This window comes from Myotis brandtii, unplaced genomic scaffold, assembly GCF_000412655.1.
Source record: "Myotis brandtii unplaced genomic scaffold, ASM41265v1 scaffold115, whole genome shotgun sequence".
NCBI classification, from domain to species: Eukaryota; Metazoa; Chordata; class Mammalia; order Chiroptera; family Vespertilionidae; genus Myotis; species Myotis brandtii.
Window position 1 is genome coordinate 10,352,211 of NW_005353967.1, and position 22,472 is coordinate 10,374,682.

Consider the following 22,472-nt stretch of genomic DNA (forward strand, 5'->3'; position numbering starts at 1 on the left):
AAACCCGTTTATGTACACCAAAATAGGAAATTTTCTGATAAGTGTTTCTTGAAAGAAACTCACTTCTTTTCCAGCTTGTCCAAGAGTTCAACACGCAAGTGGCCCTGTACCGAGAGTTGGTCATTTCTATCGGGGACGTTTCGGTCAGCTGCCCCTCACTCCGGGCGGAAATGCACAAGACAAGAACCAAAGGCTGTGAAATGGCCCGTCAGGCGCACCAAAAACTTGCTGCCATCTCAGGGTAGGAGACTTGGCATTATTTGGTAATTCATATAGAGGATGCATGCACATTGACATACTTACGGTGGCCAAGGGCTCAGAGATGAACTCTGCAAATTTGGGGTTTTAGCCAATCACCCTGAGATCGGAATTCTCTAAACGAACTATAGTCCAAATAATAATCAAAGGAAGTATAATCATCAAGAATATTTTGTCATCTGTTGCTAAACATCTGCACAAAGACCTGTGCAGTAGAGAAAATCTTTGCTAAGTCCCAGATTCGCTAAACTATTTTTACCATTACATAAATTCCTATGATACCATTTAAAGTAAAATCCCTAAAATAAAATCTTGGATCTAATTTACTCTCTTCACTGTAGAATACAAAAGGAAAGGTAATTTGTGCCTTTGGTGGCATCGTAATTGACATATAGCATTATATTAGTTTCAGATCTATAACATAATGATTTGATATTAGTATACACTGTGAAATCATTACTACAATAAGTCGACTTTAACATTTCACCATACAAAGTTAATTTTTTTTCTTGTGATGAGAACGTTTAAGATTTACTCTAACTTTCAAATATGCAATACATACTGTACATCTGAAAGGGAAGTGTTAACATAAGAAAACTTTTTAAAGATTGGGATAATTCACAAATCTAACTAAACCTAAGTTGCTTATGCCCCCCAATTATTTTTATGTATTTGTATCACATTTTTGGATTCCCATGCTTATTTTAGGTGATAATATAGTGAGTAAAAACTCTTTTGGGACTCTATCCACTTCTTCCTGATCTCTCAATATGGGGCAAATAGTCATGGATTTTATTAACAGTTCCTATTTCCACATAAGGAAATATAGAAAGGAAAGAATTTTTATACAAATATATTAATTGTTTGGTTCAGCTTGGATATAGCCTTTTATCTGTTTATCTGTGTGGATGTGGCTTTATCAGAATACACATGCAAATTAGATCACTTGATAATGTTGCAGAATGATCACTTATAGGAATTATATCTAATTTTCCTTGAAAGAATCATTCTTTGCCATTTTTAATGCCAATATTGTGCATAGTGACTATTATTGGGATATAAAAATTAGAAAGCCATATGTCGCCTCTCTTAATTACTAGTTTACATTTGATACATTTAAAAACAAGCATTTTCTATCATGAAAATAGATAGAAAATCTATTACATGAATAATAGAGTAAATCTACTTGAAGTGAAAGAGAAATAAAATGTTACAAACCTATTTTATTCAGTAAAAGTATAGAGAAGCCTTCTCCTTTTCTGTTTTAACTGTTATACTGTACTTAGCAGGAAGTGAATCTGGGAGTGAATCGAGACAGTGGGAGGAAATTAAGTGTCTCAGAAATTGGGGAAAGAAATGCAACTGTGATACATACCAGACAAGAATGGTTTTCCCTCATTTTTAATCGATAGAGAACTAATGATTCAGAAGTAAAAACAGGTTTAGAACAGATCTTTTTATACTCAGGGCTAAGGAGTGGCATCTTTGTAAACTTTCTGTCCAAGAGTGTATCATGGGGTTATATCAGGATTCCTTTTAGTTGGAACTCAAATTGATAACATGTTCTCATCAGAGAAGGTGGGCTGGTTCAATTTAGTTTATTTTGTTATATGTGAAATTCAGGTTCTTCTAAGGTTTAGAAAAGGAAGATCCTGAAACTAATGGCTAAAAGTGGAGTTTTGAGGATTTGAGATGAATTTTATTTACTCAGGTTTGTAGCCCTTTGCTCCTTGCTTACATGTTATCTGAGGGTTGATGTTACAGGGGCAGTTTTATAAGAATTAGTGGGAAAATATGCTGTTCTTAGAGCCTTGCCAAGGTCAGGCCAACTCTATAAAATATTCTAAAATATTTGAAATGTTTTCCTCCTTAAAATAATAATTAAATACAGTTTAACCTTCTTTTTAAAAAATGACAGCAATCTAATTGAAGGAAATCCCTTTAGCTCCTCACCATCTGGGCTCCTTTAATGAAGGATGTAATTCCCTGAGCGAATTCCATTCCTCATGCTGCTAGTTATGTGGGCTCTCATTTCAAACTTGATGTGAAGCCTGGAAGGGAGGCTGTAGGATTCATTTTATATTAATTTTATGAAGCAGGTTGGGTAAGTAAAGCAAAGGTTTTTGGGTAATTGTAGAGAGGAAGTCTGGATTTTTTGAGAGCCCATTATTTGCCGGCACACCCCAGCTAACTCATGGAATAGTACTTTGAAGGAGGGATTATTATCTTTATCCTACAAATGGATCTCAGAGAGGTTAAGGAGTGGCACACCTTTGCTCCAGCCCTATGTTTGCATGCTTCTGAAATCCACACTCTTTCCTCTACATAATGCCGCCTTTCAAAAAAGTGTTAAAAAGGAACGAAGCACTGAGACATGCTAATATATGGATGAAACTCAAAAAGAAATGTATGCTAAATGAAAGAAGCCAGTCGCAAAATACCACATATTATATGATTCCATTTATATGAGGCACTCAGGGAAAGCAAATCTGTCAGAAACAGAAGTAGATTAGTGGTTGCCTAGGGCTGGGGGTGGGAACAGGGAGTGACTGCAAATGAGCTTGAGGGATCTTTTGGGGGATGAAAATGTTCCAAAATTGAATTATGGTAATGATTATGCAACTGTGTATTTACTAAAAATCACTAAATTGCACGCTTAAATGCATGACTTTTAAGGTATGTAAAGTATACCTTAATGTGTGTGTGTGTGTGTGTGTGTGTGTTTAAAGATGTAATCACCATCACCATAATTAACATTTGCCTTTCCTTGGCTTTATTCTTCGCTACATATGTAGTTTGTAGTGAAAGGTATATGAGCTATGAGGGATGGGGGAAAAGAAAAGTTGGCTCTCCAAGCATTCATCAAGCTGCAGGCCTGAGAGCTAACATCTAAGCACCAATGTTTGCTCTGTGTAGGATTACAAGTGAGGGAAAGGAGTACATGAATTCACTCATTTCTTACCAACAAAGACCAATCCCTTCCTGTCTATCACCTGATTTGGGCCAGAGGAGAGAGACAAGATTGAAGGAGGACAGAGTAAAAAAAAAAAAAAGCATGAAGCAAGATAAGTAGAAAGAGAAAAAAAAAAACCCAATGCATTTGATTTAAACAAACTACAAATGCTTCATCCCTCTTATTCCTGACCAATTGAAAACCCCCAGGACTGGTGACCACGAAAGAAGAAAACTCAGACTGTGTTTCTCACTAACTGGCATGAGTATGAAAACCATTGAAACACACACAATTGAAACACTTCTTCACAGGCCAATTACAAGTATCAAGTCCCCAGGTTACCCACACTTGTATTTGTGTCTAGATCCGCAGAAGTTTGGGTACAGCCTTTTCTTTCAAAGGCATCTGACGTTTTCTGGACTGAGGCACCCAGGTGAATCAGAAGTCTCCTCTGACTGGCTTGATTTACTGCAGTTATTGTACCTTTGCAAAGCTGATCCTCTCCCAGGTATTAAAGCTAAGAGGGGCCTTAACAATTAATTGGCAAAAATGATCCCACACTCTTTTAGCAGCAGAATCTCCCCTTCAATCGTAACGTGGAAAGCCAGAATTATAAGGCCAAAGTGATGCTGCACTGCTGTGTGAGTATATGTGTATTAGTGCCTGTCTTGGCCCTGTCTCCTTGGACTTCCTTCCCCAAATGACTTCTGAGACACCTTCAAAGAATCCCTGGGGCTCCATGGCTCAGAGAGAACTAATTTAGCACCATTACCTTGTTTTATATTTGAGGAGTCAGATTTAGAGGAATGAAGTGACTTTAGAGGCAATGTGGTCAAGTAGACATGAGGATTTTGCAGTCAGGCAGACCTGGGCAACATAATATCTTTTGTGACCTTGATGGAATTTTCCTCAACTCTAAATCTCACTTCGCTCCCTGTAAACCAGGTGTCATGCTCACTCATGTGGTTGAGAGGATTAAGGGAGCCGGTCTGCGGTGCCCAACCTGTCCATGGCACTCTGCCAGTCCCAGGCTGCTCTGAGACTGGAACCCAGGTCTCTCACTCCCCGCTCTAGTGCCTGTTCCATCAACCACATCACTTCCTGAGAAGGAAGAGAGAGGAGCACAGCGCACCAGCCAGGAGTGACCTGGAGGAGCCAATCTCCTCCAGCAAACCCAAGCGCTTGTGCTATGGCTGGTGAGCTGGTGGCTTGGATTCCTTTTCCTGCACTGCTTCTGTGATGGCTACTGCACTGTACTTTCTCCACTGCCTTCTGCTTGTGTCTACTGATGAGAGTGAACAGTGAAGTTGAAGTATGATAATGTGAGAGGCAGTACATTGTGTGATGGGAAAGAGCACTAACCCTAAACCAGATGAGACCTGGTTAAAATTAGGGACATAGGCCTACTGATATGCAAGTTGCTTCACAGAGTGGTAATTGGTAGCCTGGTACCTTGGTTAAGTACATAGACTTCAGAGCTAAACTGCTGGTGTTCACATTTTAGCTGCACCATTTACAAATAGTGTGATCGTGGACAAAGATATTGTTTCTCCTTGCCTCAGTTTTCTAGTCAGCAAAATGGGCTTAATAAGTAACAGGACCAAAGCGTATGGTATTATGATGATTAAATTAACATCCATCAAGCACTTAAAAGACAGTAAATGCTATTATTAAGTGGCAGTGTAATTATGAATACGATTTAAAATTTAAGTGGTCAAGATGCATTTATGTAAAAGTATATTTATCCATCAAATATTTTCCAAATAAATACTTTGGCTGGGATAAATTTTTGCTTATCTTAGTTTCTTACATTGTCATCTGACAAATTTTCCAGGTTGATATTTTCCAGATGGTTATCAAAAGGCCTCTTCTTTAAAATCTTAAAAACAATACGGAGATGTGAGGGTTCAAAAGTACTTAAGTTTAGAAATATTTTCTTTGTATAAATTGGCCTAGATGCTGCATAAATCATATAATATTTATAAAATCTATTCACCTCCTTCTAGTATGGCTGCGTGACACTGGACACGTCTGTTAAGCTTTGTACATCTCAGTGAGAGGGTTGAACTTGAATGACTTGTGAGTCTTGTGGCTCCAGCGTTCTAAGTTAATTCATGTAGAATCACATTTGTTTACAGAACAGAGCTATGAAAACATGAGCACTATGGAGGAAGTTTGAAGACTGCATGCCAGAAATAATTTGTCAAGCTGTGAACATAGTACGATCACAGAAAGAATCTTAATTTCCTAATGGCTTTAAGGAACAATAGAACGAATATCCTAGAGACCCAGGCCCACAAATTTCAGGTTTTTTCCCTCCAGCAGTTATTTTCCTGGCCGGCCATGCCTATATGTTCCCCTACTTTTCAACATCTCTCTTCTCATTCTTTCTTTTGTTTTATTTATTGGAGGGGGTCTGTTTTAGTTTTATTGGATTCCTACTTGACTTTTCTGCTCTATTTTTTCCAGGCCCACTTCTAGCTGGTTCTTGTCCGTTCCCTATTCTGTTTCCTGGGAAGTTAGGAGGCGGGAAAAGGAGAATAGAGCGCTGGCCAGTCAGTAATGCTTCCTTTCGACACGTGGGCTGAGACAGTGGCAGGTGTGTGGGCTGGTGGGGTACGCAGAAGTGCTCGGTGCCATGGAGGCAGCTCGCTCAGCTTTCTTTGCTCCACATGCTGGAGGAGGCCTGGGGTGTTAGTACAGAGGCCTGGTTGGCAGGCATGCCAAGCCACCCACTCTGTCCTTTAGCTCCCCTTCCTATTACAGGTGTTTTTGCTTTCAAATGTTTAACTCTCATTGATCAAACAGTGAAAGGTGAGTTACATCTGCACCAACAGAATATGCTGTCCATCAGCCATAATGCTGGGAGACAATTCTGTATCAGTTTGCCAGAGATGCAGTCACAGAGTATCACAAACTGGGCTTGCCCAGAAGAAATGTCTGGTACCTCAGTTCTGGAGGCTAAAGGTCCAAGACCAAGGTGTGGGCAGGGCTGGCTCCTTCTGAGGGCTGGGAGGAAGACTCTGTTCCTCTTCTGTGTGTGTGTGTGTGTGTGTGTGTGTGTCCAAATTTTCTCTTTTTATATGGACACCAGTTATATTGGATTAGAGGCCCACCCTACTCTAACAGGACCCGATGCCACCTTAGCTTATTACACCTACAATGACCTATTTCCAAATAAGGTCACAGTATGAGGTACTGGGGGTTGGACTTTAACATATGAATTCGGGGCAGGGAAGGCAGACATAATTCAACCCGTAGCAAATTCACGTCTGCAGTAGAATGCACACTTTGGCCTGTTTTGCCCAATGGGGATGGAGTTTTGCCCAGATCTGCCTACATACTCTCTCAGCACTTTCACACAAAAACTCCCAGTGCCCAGTGTTTTCTCGTTTGCAAGACTGCAGCTCGTATCGGGGGTGGGGGTCGTGACCCTGGAATAGAAGGCTTTCTGTGTGAAATGGATGTGCTCACAAAAGTGCTAAATCCCCACTATGGTTAGCACTTTGCTCTCACCAATGTAATTACTGGTTTCCGAAGGTGGAACCAAGATCCTGCCACAGAAGAGAAGGTGTGGGGAGTGAGAGAGGCACCTGACAGCCCACATTGAGGGCTTCACCTTCTCCGGTGTTTGTGGGAGAACTGAGCAGGTCGTGGTCACCTGGGGGTGCTACTACTGCTACTTAAGGACCATAAGCACACTCTGGAGCGAGCAACAAAGCAGGGACTCACCGGTTAAAGCAGAGTGCTATTATTAGCAACAAAACTGAATGTGACATGGAATCCAGACAAGTGCTCTCCCGTTGCTTGTTGAAGTTTAGCCTTTTCGTGTTTTAATAATCTAATGGCTTTCACCTTGTTAGAGCCTTCTTGATAGATTTCCAATTAGAGGGAAAATTAGATTCTAAACCAAACTTTAGGAAAATTTGTCACTTTGCTATTTATACTGTGAAGTCCAAGAGAGCAAGGCTGTGTTCATTCGAATTGGCACCTGGGAGGCAAGCTCGGTGAGGATATGTCTTGTTTGTTCATTCAGGGGACTTAGTATTTTAAAATCTATTCTTCAAAGAAACTGTGTCTTTGACATAGACTTTAGTAAGAACTGAGAAATTAGATTAGCTTACAGTTTATGACATTTCTATTGCATTTGACTGGTTTTTTTCTGGTTTGTAACTATAGAGTCATTATGTTCATTTTTAAACAATGGAGGGCTTGAGGAGCTCACTTCAGATGGATTTCTGAGGCATGGGATTCATTATTACAACAAATCGGGGGGCAGTGTGTACTACAGAATTACTCATAAAGTAATTATGTCTAATTGAGGTTATCTGACAAAATATTTCCCTCACCTCTGTCTGCTGGGTGGTGTTATACTGAATAATTAAATAACCATTTTCCATTGAGATGACCTTTTCAATCCATTCTTTAAACTTTTAGCCCTTAAATGTTTAGTTGTGCCTCATCCAAAAGGATAGCCGCATAAATCGTAGCTCCAGAGCAGTAACTGTACCCCCAGTCAGTCCATTTATTTCCTCTGCTCTACAAACATGACTTAAAATAAAAATAAAAAAAAACTCATGAAAAATATTTAATTGCTTGTCTAAATGCATATATATGTAAACAGACTCTTGTTGGGATAAAGTGTCTGAGCCTTTAACTAGAAGAGCTGCTTTAGCAAATAAAGGCTTTCCATCTAATGGGAAACTCTAGACAACACCAGGTTAGCAAAAATCAGCTTAACATTTGCAGCTGTAGATATATAGTGAACTAGTTTAATTGAGTTGGAGTGAAGGAGGGAAATATACTAACGGGAAGAAGCCAAACCCCTAGCACATTCTTAAGTTCCCCTCCCCCCACTCTGTCAGTTACAAAGTCCTGTAGTGTTTTATCTTTTTTAGTGTCTAATGTCTCTCTCCTTCATTCCCATTTCTCTGGTCACTCTCTTAGTTCAGAATCCTGTCCCCTCAGGCCATCAACTATTGTAGTGCCTCCCAGTTGGCCTCTTTAGTGTCATTCTCTCACCTCTTCTTTTCCATTGATTCACTAGATCCAAACTAAACCTTAAGTTCTTCTCTGATCTCATCACTTATTTGCTTTAAAACATCCAAAGATTCCCATTGTCTAAAGCAATGTTTCTTCAAGTGTGATCCCTGGGTTGCTTGTCTCAGAATCACCTGGGGGGGGACCCTCAGACAAAGAAATGAAATCTCTGAGGAGTGAGGCCTGGAAATCCAAATTTTTAACAAGCAACACTCCATCCCCCAGGAGATTCCTGAACATGCTAAATATGAGGCCTGTTGGCCTGAAGCAGCGATTCTCAACCTGAGCCGCACACTAGAGTCACTTGGGAAGCTTTAAATAATTGCTGATGCCTGAACTCCATCCCTAGAGTTTCTGATTTAAATGATCTGGGATGCACCCTGGGTATCGGGGTATTTTTAAAGCTCCCCAGTGAGCATCTTCATCAAAATGGATTATATTGGGCTTCATTTAACTAAAACTTCAAAAGAGCAGTTGCTCAAAGGCACCAGGGTTATTCTCTCACAGAAGAGCAGCCCTGGAATGGGCAATGCAGAAGTTGTCTATCCTCTTTCTGTCGCCCATTCTGAGTTTTTCCCCATCCATCTCACTTTAGGATACAAGATGCTACAGGAGCCCCATCCATCAGCCCAAGTTCCAGACTAGAAGAAAAGTGAAGGGCAAAGGCCCCACTTCCCAGCGAGGTCAGCCCTCTTGATGCAGTCCCAAACAAACCTTCCTCCCAAGCTGTGTGGCAGGGTGCCCCTAACCACAGAGAGACTGGGAAACACATTCTTTGTCGTTGCCAAAGGAGGACTTTATTACTAAGGAAAAGGGAGAGGATGGGTACTGAGAACCCACTAACACAGCCTATCACAGCCCCCAACCTGTATTCCTGGACTTATCTTTCACCATTGAACTTGTAAATTCTTTACCTACTCAAACTGTCTGCTTTTTATTCCTTAAGTGTGTGTAACAGGATGGCCCTACCCTATTAGTCTACATCTATGGTTTCTCTCTGTAAAGGCATACTCTTTAGCTATTCAAAGCAATAATTTACTCTCCTTAATGTCAAGGTTGTACTTGCCATCTCATCATAGTCCACCATGCTCCCCACACAGAAAACCATAACAGAGGGCAGGGTCTCAAATGGAATAAGATTGTACTGCTTTTAAATGGACTCGTGAAAAAGGTAAGTGGTTTAGAAAACCATGTGGGAGAGCAGGAAGTTAGGGAAGATGCCTTTGAAAGGGCTGGAATAGAATTTTCAGAAGGCAGGATGTGAAATGGGAGAGGGCCTGCAAGGATATAAGGAGTGGCACTCAAGAAATCAATTTTAGAAAATCTACCTGAGATTGACAGGGACTCTCTAACCCATAATTCCATAAATTATAAACCTATTCAACATCTATGACAGTATTTCTATGGGGAAATATATTCATTTCCAACTCTGGAAGTCATCTCCTTTTCTGGGAACCTATTTGCAGAACACTCATCCTATGCCTCATGCTCTTCTAGCTGCTAGAGATACAATGGTTCTGGACAAAATAGTCAAGGCTCCTGCATTGATGGTATAGGAGGATTGAAAATTGCTATCGTCTGAATATTTTGTGTCCCCACCAAATTCATATGTAGAAATCCTAATGCCCAATAAGATAATATTGGGAGGTGCGGCCTTTGGGAAGTGCTTAAACCCTGAGGGTGGAGCCCTCATGAATGGGATTAGTGCCCTTATATAAGGCTCCAGAGGAAGCAGCAAGAAGGCACCACCTATGAACCACAAAGAGGGTCCTCACCAAACACAACCATGCTGGTGCCTGATCTTAGATTGCCCAGACTCTGGCTGTGAGCAATCCATTTCCATAATTTACAAGCCACCCACCCAGTGTATGGTATTTTGTTGTAATGCTCAAATGGACTAAGACAAAAAGAAACAAGCCAGAGAGAGAATGTTTCAAATACTGATAAATGCAGTGAAGACAATTAAAAATAGGATATTATTAAAGAATGATGGATGCAGGGCAGGAAGTTATTTTCAGATAGAGTATTCCGAAAGGCCCCTCTGAGAAAGTGACGTTCTAACTTGATATCTGACTTAGAGAAGGGATCAGACATGTGCTGATCTGAGAGGGAAGCATTTCAGGCAGAGGGACTAGCAGGTGTAAAAATCCTAAGATGAACCAACCCTGCCATGTCTGAGGAAAAGAGAAAGACTGGATTACCAGTTTGGAATTATCTTTATCTGCAAGTAACACAGGCCAGATTTTGGTGACTTAGTTAAACACATAAGGGTTTATTTTTCTCACATATTTAAAAACCCAGTGTAGGGGACAGCAAGCATTGGTTCATGATTCAAGGATATCAGGACTGAGATTTCTATAGTGTTCCATGCCTTTTCCTCAAGGCCCCAAGAATCATATCCCTGTGCCAGGCAAGTAGGAAAGACAGAGAGCAAAAGGCAAAGATGAAGCCAATTAAGTGTGCCCCCTTTTTAAAGGGCTTTCTCAGAAGGCATATTTCCATAAACATCTAGTTGGCCAGGGCAGTCATGTGGCTGTGCTGGCTACAGGTTATTTGATCTGATTTACATACATCTCTCTCCAAATTTGCTGTCTAGGGAGAACAAAAATACTTCCGTCTCTAAGCCAAAGTTATGCTTCCTGAGGCATCCTTCGCAAGCCGGGGGAGACAAGCAGGGTAGGGCGCTTGGATGGGAGAAGTGAGGAAAAGGGTGCTGGAATGGAGAGAAAGAAGTGCAAGGAGATCCCTCAGCACCTCCCTCTCCTTTCTGCCCATCTCCGTGTTAGTTTGTTGCTCACTCATATATCCATTTAACATTGAACCACCCATTATGGGCCAGACTGCATGCTAGGCTTTGGAAGTATAAAGATAAATAAAATACAGCCCCTGCCCTTGGGGACCATATCACCTAGAATCTGTGTAAGGACAGACCTATAAATAAATCATTGCAAAACAGTGTGGTCCGTGTGGTTTTAGAGATACACAGATGATAGTGCAGAGGCATAAAGGAGGCAGCCATCAGCTCCACTTGAGTGGGTGTAGCCAGGAAAGACACTTCATAAAGGGCATGCTGCCGCTTAGACTGGCTCTGAAGAGCAAGTAGCAGTGTCCTTTCTCTTATATTTGTGTGGCCCTGGGCTTCCTACAATGAGTAAACCTCCGGGGACACTATTTGTCTGCCTTGAACCAAGGGAAACAGAAATAGGAGTTCAAATGTGTGGAGAAGCAACTCATGTGCTGTACCCTTTGCACCTATTACTCCACGAGTAAATGAGTTCATCTGAAATATTCACTTAGAATCCAGTGGGATAATGTGTTCCCAACGTGCCCCTGTCCTTCTTGGAGGGGCCCCAGGATTGGCCAACGTGCTTTCCTTCCCTTCCACTGCCACAGGCTGTTATTTCCACTCAGAGTCTCTCCTCCCCTGGACATACTGCAGGACAAGGGTCTCTTTAGCCGGCAAATAGCTGATTTGAGGGTTTTAAGTTTCCTCACTTAGAAAGGAAAGAAAGGGAAATAACACAAGGATGGCCCCACTGAAGCTGCCCCAGAGAATGTGAACTGATCCTGGCTCTGCATTCCTGACACCTCAGGCACTTCTCTCTGGGCCCCGAAACGTTCAGACTTTCTTCCTCCATATGTGTACTCAAGTTGCTCCATCCTTGACACCTCCTCGTTTGTTTGTCTGAGCCAGGACTAGAACTGACCACGTTGGGTTAGACATGGCCTCAGGTCTAGGTAGACTGAATTCTGGGTTTCAACACCGACCTGCTTCTCCCCAGGAGAGGACATTTGAGGAGTGGGACACACCATTACCACAGGGACACTGTCCTCCCAGGGCCACTCCAGGACACCAGTGAGTACCGGGGTGAAAAAGAAATGGAGGGAAGGGTGAGGAGTGGTACTAAGTGTTGGAGGGGCTCAAAGGAGAGACAGCTTCCCACTAGGGAGAGGGGGACATTCAAGAAAGTTACATTGAGGCTGGATGAAAAGAAAGCTTCAGAGGAAATGAGACTGGGAAGAGATCCCCAGACCGATCTCAAAACACCATTTGTTCATATACCCAAACCCCTTGTTAGTAAATCCATAGGAACGCCTGTTCCTCAGCAAATGGAGTTTGAAATCATACCAGGATTCATCTAAATTGCCCCCCTCGTGGGATTTTCAATCTTTGGCCAAAATTATGGCGTGTTAGAGCTTCAGGCTCAGAGTTTTAGACTCTTATTCCCTTTAGTGGGACTAATTTTGAAGCAGTCCAATTTGGCTTAGAATTCTTATTTCCATTCTTGCCATCTACTCACTGAGCTGAGGAATTATGTAAAGTGTTTTGTTTTTTTGTTTTTTTTCAGTATCAAGAAACATAATTTCTGATTTTTCCTCTTTTAATATCATTCCATCACTGTGGAAATGCCTTATTTGTCTTAGAATTAAAGAATAAACCATTCCCCCTCACCTGCACCCAAATATTTCTGAGGATGAAATACAGTTTCAGCTACCACATCTGTTCGGACTGAGTGTGGCTTTAAATTATTTCTCTAAAATTTAGTATTAGGTTATTATTGTACAGGCACCAGTGTAGCTCTGATGTGGAAATGTGAAATGAGTTCAGATATGTATTTAGGTGCAATCTTTGCAAAAGAAATATCATCAGTATTCATTCTGGGAAAATCGTGCTTCATACTTCAATATTCCAAAGGCATTCTCCAACTTCTGAGAAGGCAATTCTGTGGGATGTGAGAGGGGAAGAGGCAGGAAAGGAGGATGAATCAGCTGGAAAGGAAAAAAGAAATCGGGGAAGGAGGAACTAATTTGTTCTTTGGGAACTATGTTGATTAAGGAGTCGGTACTGCCAAAAGATAAAGGAATGAGTTGAAGGGGAAATAAAGGAGAATGAAGCCGTGGGGTTCATGGTTGGAGGCAGTATGTAATTCAAGGTCTCCAAATTCAGGTCCACTGGGGCCCAGGTAGGCGATGTCAAAAAAAAGTGAAGAGGCCCAGGTGGGGCCGTGGTGAGCTGGAGAGCACACACCTGCAGATACGAAGCAGGCAGCTGCCACGCAAGTTGCTGATTCCCAGGTGGAAATGTGGGCCAAATGTGCCATATTTTTGCTTTCTTTTTTTTTTTTCTTAAAGGAATCCATGAATTCATGCTTGTGTGTGAAATATCACAATTTTTAAATGTTGACTGATAGAAAATATTTGCCAACCACAAGGGGACCCCAGCCTTTAGTGTCCACCTCTTTAATGATCATCTGCTTGCTTGTGCTGGGTGCTTGCAGATTGTTAGATGTGCACAATAAGAAAAATGCCAGGATGTCTCATCATTTCTGTTTGTAGTAGTATCTTTGACCTGTATTACCTTCTTAATTTCTTTGTTGCTTTCAGAATGGCACAGAGAGTGTTAAAATTTGTCATCACCTGTCACTCATTTTTTTTTAAAAAAAGAAACAAACACCTACCAAATACAGAAAAATAGGGGAAATATATTCTGGCCTTGAATTGTCAGTTAATTAAGGCAAACCTATTTAATGAGCTTTATGAATATATTAAACATTTCTGGAATTAACTAAGGCAAGAAATTCCTTCCCAGTATTCTGTGTGTCCCTAGTTCAAACTCAAGATTCAGTGTAGCCCAGTGGATCATCTCTTGCCCTTCCCCCTGCTTCCCCCTCCCTCCCTCCAACAATTGGAATAATAGCTACTGGGACCCATATGCCTTCCCAGGTGGTCTCATAAAGACCCTCATGCTCCCTACCATGGCAAGGGTTCCTTGGGCCTATAACTTTAGAGCTAATGGGGGTATTGTATACAATTCCTTGATTTCCCAGAGCCTTAGAGACTCCCAAGAGATATGCTTACCCTTAACTGAATAAATATAACTCACTATCACTATGGATAACTAGTGCTTTACAGGATGCAAAGTACTTCCACAAATATCATGTCACTGAATCCTTTCTATACCATTATGAGTTGGGAATTATTTCCCCTGTATAATATATGAGGAAACTGAAGTTCTGAGAGGTGAAGTATCTTGGCTTTGGCCACATAGCCTGGAAGGGACTAAGTTGGAACGAGAAGCTAGGTCTCCTGGTTCCAGGCCACAGCCAGCCCTGTCCACAGGGACCACTCTCCCCCTCCTCTGTTATTTGCCTTTAAGGAATTTCTATAGAACCAGAGCAGACACCATGCAGATTCTTCTCTCCACTGTGAATGGACAAGCATCTCCTCTGCTTGTACTCCCTCCTTTACCATCAGTGCATGTTCTGATGCAGACCTGAGGCTCCAGATCACAGGAGGGACAGCAGGGAGTTCCCAGGAGCAAATCCCCCAGAAGGAAGAAGGAATCAGCACTTTGCTATAATGTCTACGGGACTGGTGTTCTGGGTATAGCAAGGCCCCTAAACTCTTCCCAGCCCAGGCCCTGGGATGGAACCTGTGTGCATGAACTGAAAACCGAATCGCTCAATGCTAGAGCTTTGCAGTCCAATTAACTTTGCTTCCAGATGCTTCTCTAAATAAATGGAAGACAGAGCAAGCTGCCTTTTTCTAATTCTCAGTCTCTGACCTGGAGAAGTGGTGGGTAAGCTCTGTGTTCCCAGCCTCGGGGTACAATTTCCAGCTCCACTGCACCAAGAAGGGGAAATGACAGGATGGCCAAGTTCTAGTCTGACTGGCACCTCTGTGGCTCAGGCCAGCTTACTGTGGCAGTGAGCAACAAGGGACTGTTTAGATACCGACCAGTATATTGCATAAAGACAGCCCCAGGGTTCTTGGAGATGCCTGGGGAGGCTGGCTGCCACCAAGCGGGTGGGGGCTCAGGGCCGAGAGCTGAGAGCTGAGGGCTCAGGGCCGAGAGCTGAGAGCTGAGGGCTCATGCCAAAGGGCTGTGTAGCTGTGAGTTCAGGTGGTGAGAGGCTCAAGCTGTAGCACCTCATCTGCCCCAGCTCTTCCCCCGGGCCAGTTCTAAAGCAAACATTCGGAACTCTCAACCTGACAGTTATAGTCGAATAAGAACTTTTATTTCAACTTTCAAGATAAAATACTCCATGAAAATTGGCTAAGATGTCACCAGAGTAACATACATGGATGCCGTTAGCACAAGAAAGAATAGTTGTTGGATGGTTCGAGTTCCCTCTTTAACTCATAGTAGTGATGCTAATAGGATCCTAGGAGACCTCTCTGTGTGGTCTTGATTCCAGAAGCCATGGTGCAGAGCAGTGATCCTAACCCTGCGGCACATTTGAACCCTGGAGGAGCTTTGGGAAATACTAATACTCAGCTCCCCTCCAGATCCATTAAATCAGAATGTCTGTGCTGAGGCCTAGACATGATTTTTAAAAAATCTCTGTCAGTGATTTAAGACCCTGCAGTAGGGGTTGAGAACCACTGGTGTAGAAGAAAGAGGCCCACACTGGTAATCAGTTTAAAGTTTTAGCCAGGCTTTCAACTGGGTCATTTTGATCAATTCTCTTCACTACTCTGAGCTGTAGTTTTCACATAATTTCTAAGTTTTCTGTAAGCTGCAACTGTGTATGTACCAGTACAGTACAGCATCTCTTGCAACAGTGTAAGATAAGAAATGTTCTATTTACCCACATGGGGTTAAACAGATAACAGTGTACCTGGATGCTAGAATACTATGCACACATTTAAAATGACATTAAGTGAAAAAAAAAACAGATTATAAAACACTTTTACAGTATGACTCCATTTTTTAAAACAAATTGAAGATTATATAACTAGATATAATTGCAAGAATGTACACCAAAATCTTTACAGTTTTTCCTTTCTGAATAAGTGACTTTCATTTTCTTCTTTTTACAGATCTGTTTTCTATATTCTCAGTACCACCTAAATAACCTGTACTAAATATTAAGGGGGAAAAATCCACTCACACATCAAGCCTTGACTATCTAGAACAGGGGTGGGCAAACTTTTTGACTCGAGGGCCACAATGGGTTCTTAAACTGGACCGGAGGGCCGGAACAAAAGCATGGATGGAGTGTTTGTGTGAACTAATATAAATTCAAAGTAAACATCATTACATAAAAGGGTACGGTCTTTTTATTTTTTAGTTTTATTCATTTCAAATGGGCCGTAGTTTGCCCACGACTGATCTAGAAAATCTCAAATATAATTATACTTGTGTATACAAAGTTCTAGGTCTTCTATTCCTTTACCTGCAAAAACCTGATGCTTTGCTTTTCCTCTAGGTTACCTACAAAATGTGCTACACTTAGACTTGTTCTTCTTCCTGATTTGGAACTACCGTTCTAAAATATATATATGAAAGCATTTCTCCTGCAGTATTTGTTCTGGGTCCTGGTGGGGCTGCCCCATTTCACTGGTGAGAATAATTAGAGAGGAAACAGAAGTGCGAGGGTCAGGAGGACAGAGAGCCAGGAAGAAGGCTTTTGATCTGTTTTTCTTCCCCAGAGCATTCTGTCATATTTTTGCCTGGTGTGGTGGTGGTTATGAAGATAAAATGAGAGGCAGCAGTGAAAAGACGTAGCACACATTTAGGCACACATTTAGGAACAAATGTTGGTTCCTTTGTGCATGCCTCTGAAGGGAATAACTTAGCTACTTACCGAATGTGGGACCTCAGAGCATTCTCATCCCCAGCAAGCTTCAGTTTCCACCCCTGAAAAGTAAGGATAATAATAGTGTTAACCTCACTGGATTGCTGTGATGTGATGTAGGTAAAGCATTAAGCAAACATCAAACACATCCATGATTAATACATTCAACTGTTATTATTACGCTTTATTCAAGTATTCCTTAACCAAAATACCTCACAATATTGATAAGACTTTCATTGTAATCCAGAAAAAGAGAATTGTTAAAGCTTATGGCTTTAACAGTTTGGGGTAGGAATAATAAAAAAAAGATTGGAAGATTATATTTTGATTAGAAATGTATTTTTTGTCATCTCAGTCCTAAAAAAGAAGAGTATTATTTCAAGTGTTGAATCCTCTGTGGTTTGACACCAAGAATAGAATATTTCATTTCAGAAAGAATGCCTTAGAGAAATGATGAGCCACTGATAAAGGCGGTTACACTAGAAAATGACTTTGAGTTTAAGGCAAGTATTTTTCTGTTATAAAAGTGATTAGAACTTTAAAAACGTTTTCAAAGCAACACAGCATATGCACATAATATAATGAATGTATCTTGACTTTTGTTGTCAAGGTTAAGATTCAAAAGAACCAGGACTAGGTAGAAAAATGGCGGCGGGGCGGGGCGGGGGGGGGAGCTTTATCAATTCACAAGCTTTGTTGAAATAGAGTATGGGAACAACATTGATCAGTGGTCCCCAATTTGTGATGCCCATTGGAATCACCCGGGGAGCTTCAGAAAGTATTAGTGCCTTGGTCCTGCCCTTGGAGACTCTGATTGATGTGGTAAGGGTGTGGCCTGGGTACCAGAATTTATTAACTATCCTAGGTGATTCAGCTGCATAGACAAATTTGAGAACTACTGGCATAGACAAAGGATCCACCTGAGCAAACGTGCCCCACCCTGGGCCTCCCTTCCTCTTTGCTCAAAGGGATGTTCCCAGGGTGTGGCAATGAAGAGTAGCCCCCACATGGGACTCTCTTTCCTTCTCCCCCTTTTTCCTGCCCTCTGCTGAAGAGCTACACCAATTACCCCCAGAAATTTATGTTACATCATCTAAGACCAATGACCAGATGTCAGACTTAGCCCTTGCTGTGCCAGCCCGATGCCACCTCCCCTTGTCTGCATCTCCACCTCAGTTTCCACAGCCTTCCTCCAGTGGTGCCTGCGTCACATGACCAGAAAACTTCCATTTATGTCCACAAGAGCCTCCTTGGGTAGGACCTCACTTTATACTAAATGACGTCGGTAAACCAGGAAAACATGTTTTAACCACTAATTTTAGTTAGAAGCCAAAGTTCTTCGATGGTGGCCTCAAAGGACCTGGTGATCAATAAGCAAATGAGCTGTGGTTTGAGCTCTGCTCATTGTGTGTGTGTGTGTGTGTGTGTGTGTAAGAGAAACAGGTTCTGAATGGAGAACAAGGAAGTTATCTACTCATCTTTTCAACATAGTTTAAGTTTTCTACTGTTTACATTGGAATAAGGTATTTTTTTAAAACTAGAATTTGAAGTCACCTCCCAGGCTATATCCAAAAAAGAAAAGTAGGAGATATACTATAACAAATGTGGATTATGTGCAAAATGAGATTGCACAGAGATTTTGTTGGCCTGGAATAATAAAAATAGATTTAAGTTTTAAAAGTGCCTTAATGATAAAAAATAATCTCATATTGTCCATAAAACATATGTACCTCTGTGATATTTTTATTCGTGTGCTGTAAGTGAAGAAATGGAGGTTTGTAGAGATTAACTGTCTTGCCCAATGTCACACAGTCAGTAAATGGTAGGGTCAGCATTAGACTTGCACTGTGCCAGGACTGAAAGAATACAAATAGTGTCTGCAGATAGCTTAACTTTATTAGATAAATAAATTTATCTTCATTTTATTCATTATTGCCAGGCTTATCTCTGTTACTGATCAGTAATTGAGGAGATGTACTAGTATTAATTACATTTTTTGTTTGTTCTTGTTTTTGTAAGCAAGAGTAGCTAGCTCTAAATATCTTAAACAAATAGGAGGAATTATTGGAAGGTTATGGGGGGAGGGGCAGATCGTACAATCAAATGGGGAAATTTGAGGGAGGGCTTAGAAAACCGACATGAACCAAGAAGACCATATAGACTGCATAGCAGAAACAGGCTAGCTTAGACCTTGCTCTAGCCAATGCTGATGGACGCTGCTGCCCAAACCAGTCCTAGCCATCCCTTCCTCTTAGATCACACCCTGCGGTTTCAAGCGCTGGTAGGAATGCCCAGTTGGTCCCTAAGCATCCTGTCTGCAGGCAGGGGAGGGAGGCTCTCTTCCCTTCACCTTCCAGAGTGGAAAGCAGGACTTTGTGACTCCTCAGTGCCACCGATGTGGGGACTGTCCCAACAGAGAGAAGGGTTGAATATGGGCTGGCCAAAGAAATGACAGATGTCCCCTACAGAACAGCACTAGTTTTAAAAAATCTCTCTTTTTCTTGCAGTCTTAGAAAATCTTATAAGGGAGGTTTCTAAGGAAAATCACAAGCTACTGTAAAAACAAGAATATCTTTATTCTTTTAACTTTAAAAATCTGTTTAATCACTCAAAGTCATTGGCGACGTCAGTCAATTTGCACATAGAGAGTAAACTTCTGCAGCTGGGGAGTTTGTTAGGCGGCCTGTGGGGGCATACTCTCTCTGGTTAGCTTTCTAACCCAGCTGCAGTGCATGCAGAAGTCCCCGTGCAGTAGGGTTAGAGCGGCTCTCAGCCAGAGTCTGGAAATACCCTCCTAGCTCGGCCCTTAACTCAGCTGACATTTATAACACACTTTTCTATGTACCAAGCACTGAGGTGTTTTGGTACCTGGTTCTGGGAATACAAAGATAAAATATTCATAGGTCCTGGAAGCAAATCTAGTTTATGCATGTGTGTGGTGGGTGTGTCCTTGCATGTATGATTTTGAATATGTGTAGGTTGCAATGCAAGAATTACAGAGAACCCAATTTTCAAATCACCTAGGGCAGAGGTCGGCAAACTCATTAGTCAACAGAGCCAAATATCAACAGTACAATGATTGAAATTTATTTTGAGAGCCAAATTTTTTAAACTTAAACTATATAGCTAGGTACATTGTTATTAACTTAATTAGGGTATTCCTAAGGCTTAGGAAGAGCCACACTCAAGGGGCCAAAGAGCCCCATGTGGCTCGAGAGCCGCAGTTTGCCAACCACGGACCTAGGGGATTTTGGTAGTTTATAGAATCCCTTTATCAATAACACTGAGTATCAGAGAGACTAATATGTTGAGACAGCATTAAATTTTTTTCATCATCTTTAAAATTCACCTCCTGCTCCATTTTTTTATGTCCTCTTTGCTACATGCATACACACACAACTAAAAAATAAAAACTCCTTATTGGTAGGTAAGTACTATTTTTAGAGAAAAATCTCAGGTCTTGAAAGATTTTGTTTCATAAATATTTCTGGCATGCTTACTGTCTTTCAAAACAATAAAGAGGAGGGAACTCACCAAAGACACATTTATACTTAAAGTCAGGCTAATTCAGGTGATAAAACCTGAGCCAGAGCCATTTATAGGAAGAGCCGAACAATGACTTAATGTTATCATTGTTTAAATCTTTTTCTAGACAACGCAAACACCACCACAATTTGTTGTAATATCCTCTTTCCTGAAGTTGTACCGGGCTTGTATCCGCTCAGTGTCTGTTTTCATAAACCAAAACAGAAGGAGCTGCCCAGAACAATGAGGCTTCATCTGCAAAAGCTTTATAAAGATGGGCTTTATAAAGAGCCTTTACTCTTAGGAGAAATTGTGTAAATACCTCTTCAAGTGTCAAAATATTAACCCTTTGTTTCTGGAAGTTAAATGATGGAGCATCAATGTTTGCTTTTCTAGGCATTTAGAAGGCCATTTCCATTTAAAAACAATACATCTAATGATCTAGTCTCTCGCTTTCATTTTCACAGAGAAAATGAAAGCATCAGTCTGCTCAAATACCTCTGTGAAGAATGAAAGTTTCTCCAAGTTCCTCATCCCTGGGGGCCTCCTCTTACCTTTAGTCCCCATCAGATCTTCTCTGGGGAGCCTGGAGCTCTCCATGTCCCCACACCCCCTTGCCAGGCCATTCCGCTCTGGCAAGTCTGGGGAGCAGGGGGCCTTGTCTGCTGTTGAGTCAGCCCGTGCTGCAGCCTGAATCACCAATGTTACCAGACTGCTCCCTTCAGCACTGCTCTTGCCTCTTGAAACTCTGGAACTTCCTCAGAGCTTCATTGCCTACATAGACTGATTGAAATCTGGTCTGCCTCTCTTGTGCCTTCACTTCCCTGAGCACTGCTAACTTAAACCTCTGTTACCAGGTCATCTTCCTTGCTGACCAGCCAACCCCTGGCTAGCTGCCCAGAGAACTCTTCCATAGTGGTATATGGTCCACGTGATAACCATACCACCTTCTCGATTGGGCCCACATGTAGCCCCTTGGTTTCTGTTCTCTTGAGTGGAACGTCCCCCCACCCCCCACCCTCCACACACCTACATTCAATTCTCTTCTCATTGCTCTGAAACCTCATCAACCTTTTGTTGCTTTAGAGAGGCTGATGTGGATAATGATACTGAAACTCAGCCAGGATGAATAGGCCTTTCTATCACCGGTTGTACTAATGAATGAGAAGCTATGGAAACCTCTAATACTAGGTTCTAAAGCAATGGCTCTATTGTCCAGATTTCATGGACTTTGGAAAGCATATTTCATGAGGTCCACAAATATCCCCTAGAACAGGTGTTCTCAACTGTGGCTGCATATTAGAAATACCTGGGAAGCATTTACAGCTTGTGATGCTCAGGCCAGAGCCCACATCAATTACATCAGCACCCCTGGAGTGGACCCACGCTCCCCAGGTGATTCCAAAATTAAGAACCACTGCCTTTGCCCCGCTAGCATGGCTCAGTGGTTGAGTGTCCACCTATGAACCAGGAGATTGTGGCTCAATTCTCAGTCAGGGCACATGCCCAGGTTGCAGGCTCAATCCCCAGTGTGGGGCGTGCAGGAGGCAGCCAATCAATGATTCTCTCTCATCATAGATGTTTCTCTCTCTCTCTCTCTCCCTCACCCTTCCTAAAAAATAAAATAAAATAAAATAAAATAAAATAACCACTGCCCTGGAAAATGGCAGGATTGGAAATTAAACATAAAGATCAACACCTGATATGTTTTCTTCCCTATGAACTTGATTACCTAGAAGAGACCTGGATTTAAGAACAATTTCACACACATTCAAAGCTTTATGCTTCTTTGTACTTAGACACATTGAAGTAACACTGTATTATCAGTAAAGGTTGGAGGTTACTTCAGTCTTTTTTCCTCATGGCTATTTCTGAGCTACAGTTACTCTTTCAACAAAGATTTATGGAGCACCAGCCATGTACCAGATACGGGGTACCCCAGAAACTAAAGCAGATGTGACATGCCCTCATGGAATTTATATTTTTAGAAAACATATATGATAACATAAACAAGATAATTACAAAAGTGGCATGTGTACAAAGACAATAATGTATGAAAGGATAATGTGACAGCAAGTGCGTCCCATCCAGGGGCAGGGAAAGGGCGGCTCTCT

At 41.6% G+C, this 22,472-nt stretch overlaps 1 protein-coding gene across 3 annotated transcripts in view; it reads left to right on the plus strand.

The window, feature by feature from the left end:
- RGS7BP (regulator of G-protein signaling 7 binding protein) overlaps window positions 1–22,472 on the plus strand; it is a 93,221-nt gene that overhangs the window by 1,654 nt on the left and 69,095 nt on the right. For all 3 annotated transcript variants that reach the window (XM_005857931.2, XM_005857930.2, XM_014548955.1), the window contains exon 2: window positions 75–241. In XM_005857931.2, coding sequence (XP_005857993.1) covers window positions 75–241 — 167 coding nt within the window. The remainder of the gene's footprint in view (window positions 1–74; window positions 242–22,472) is intronic.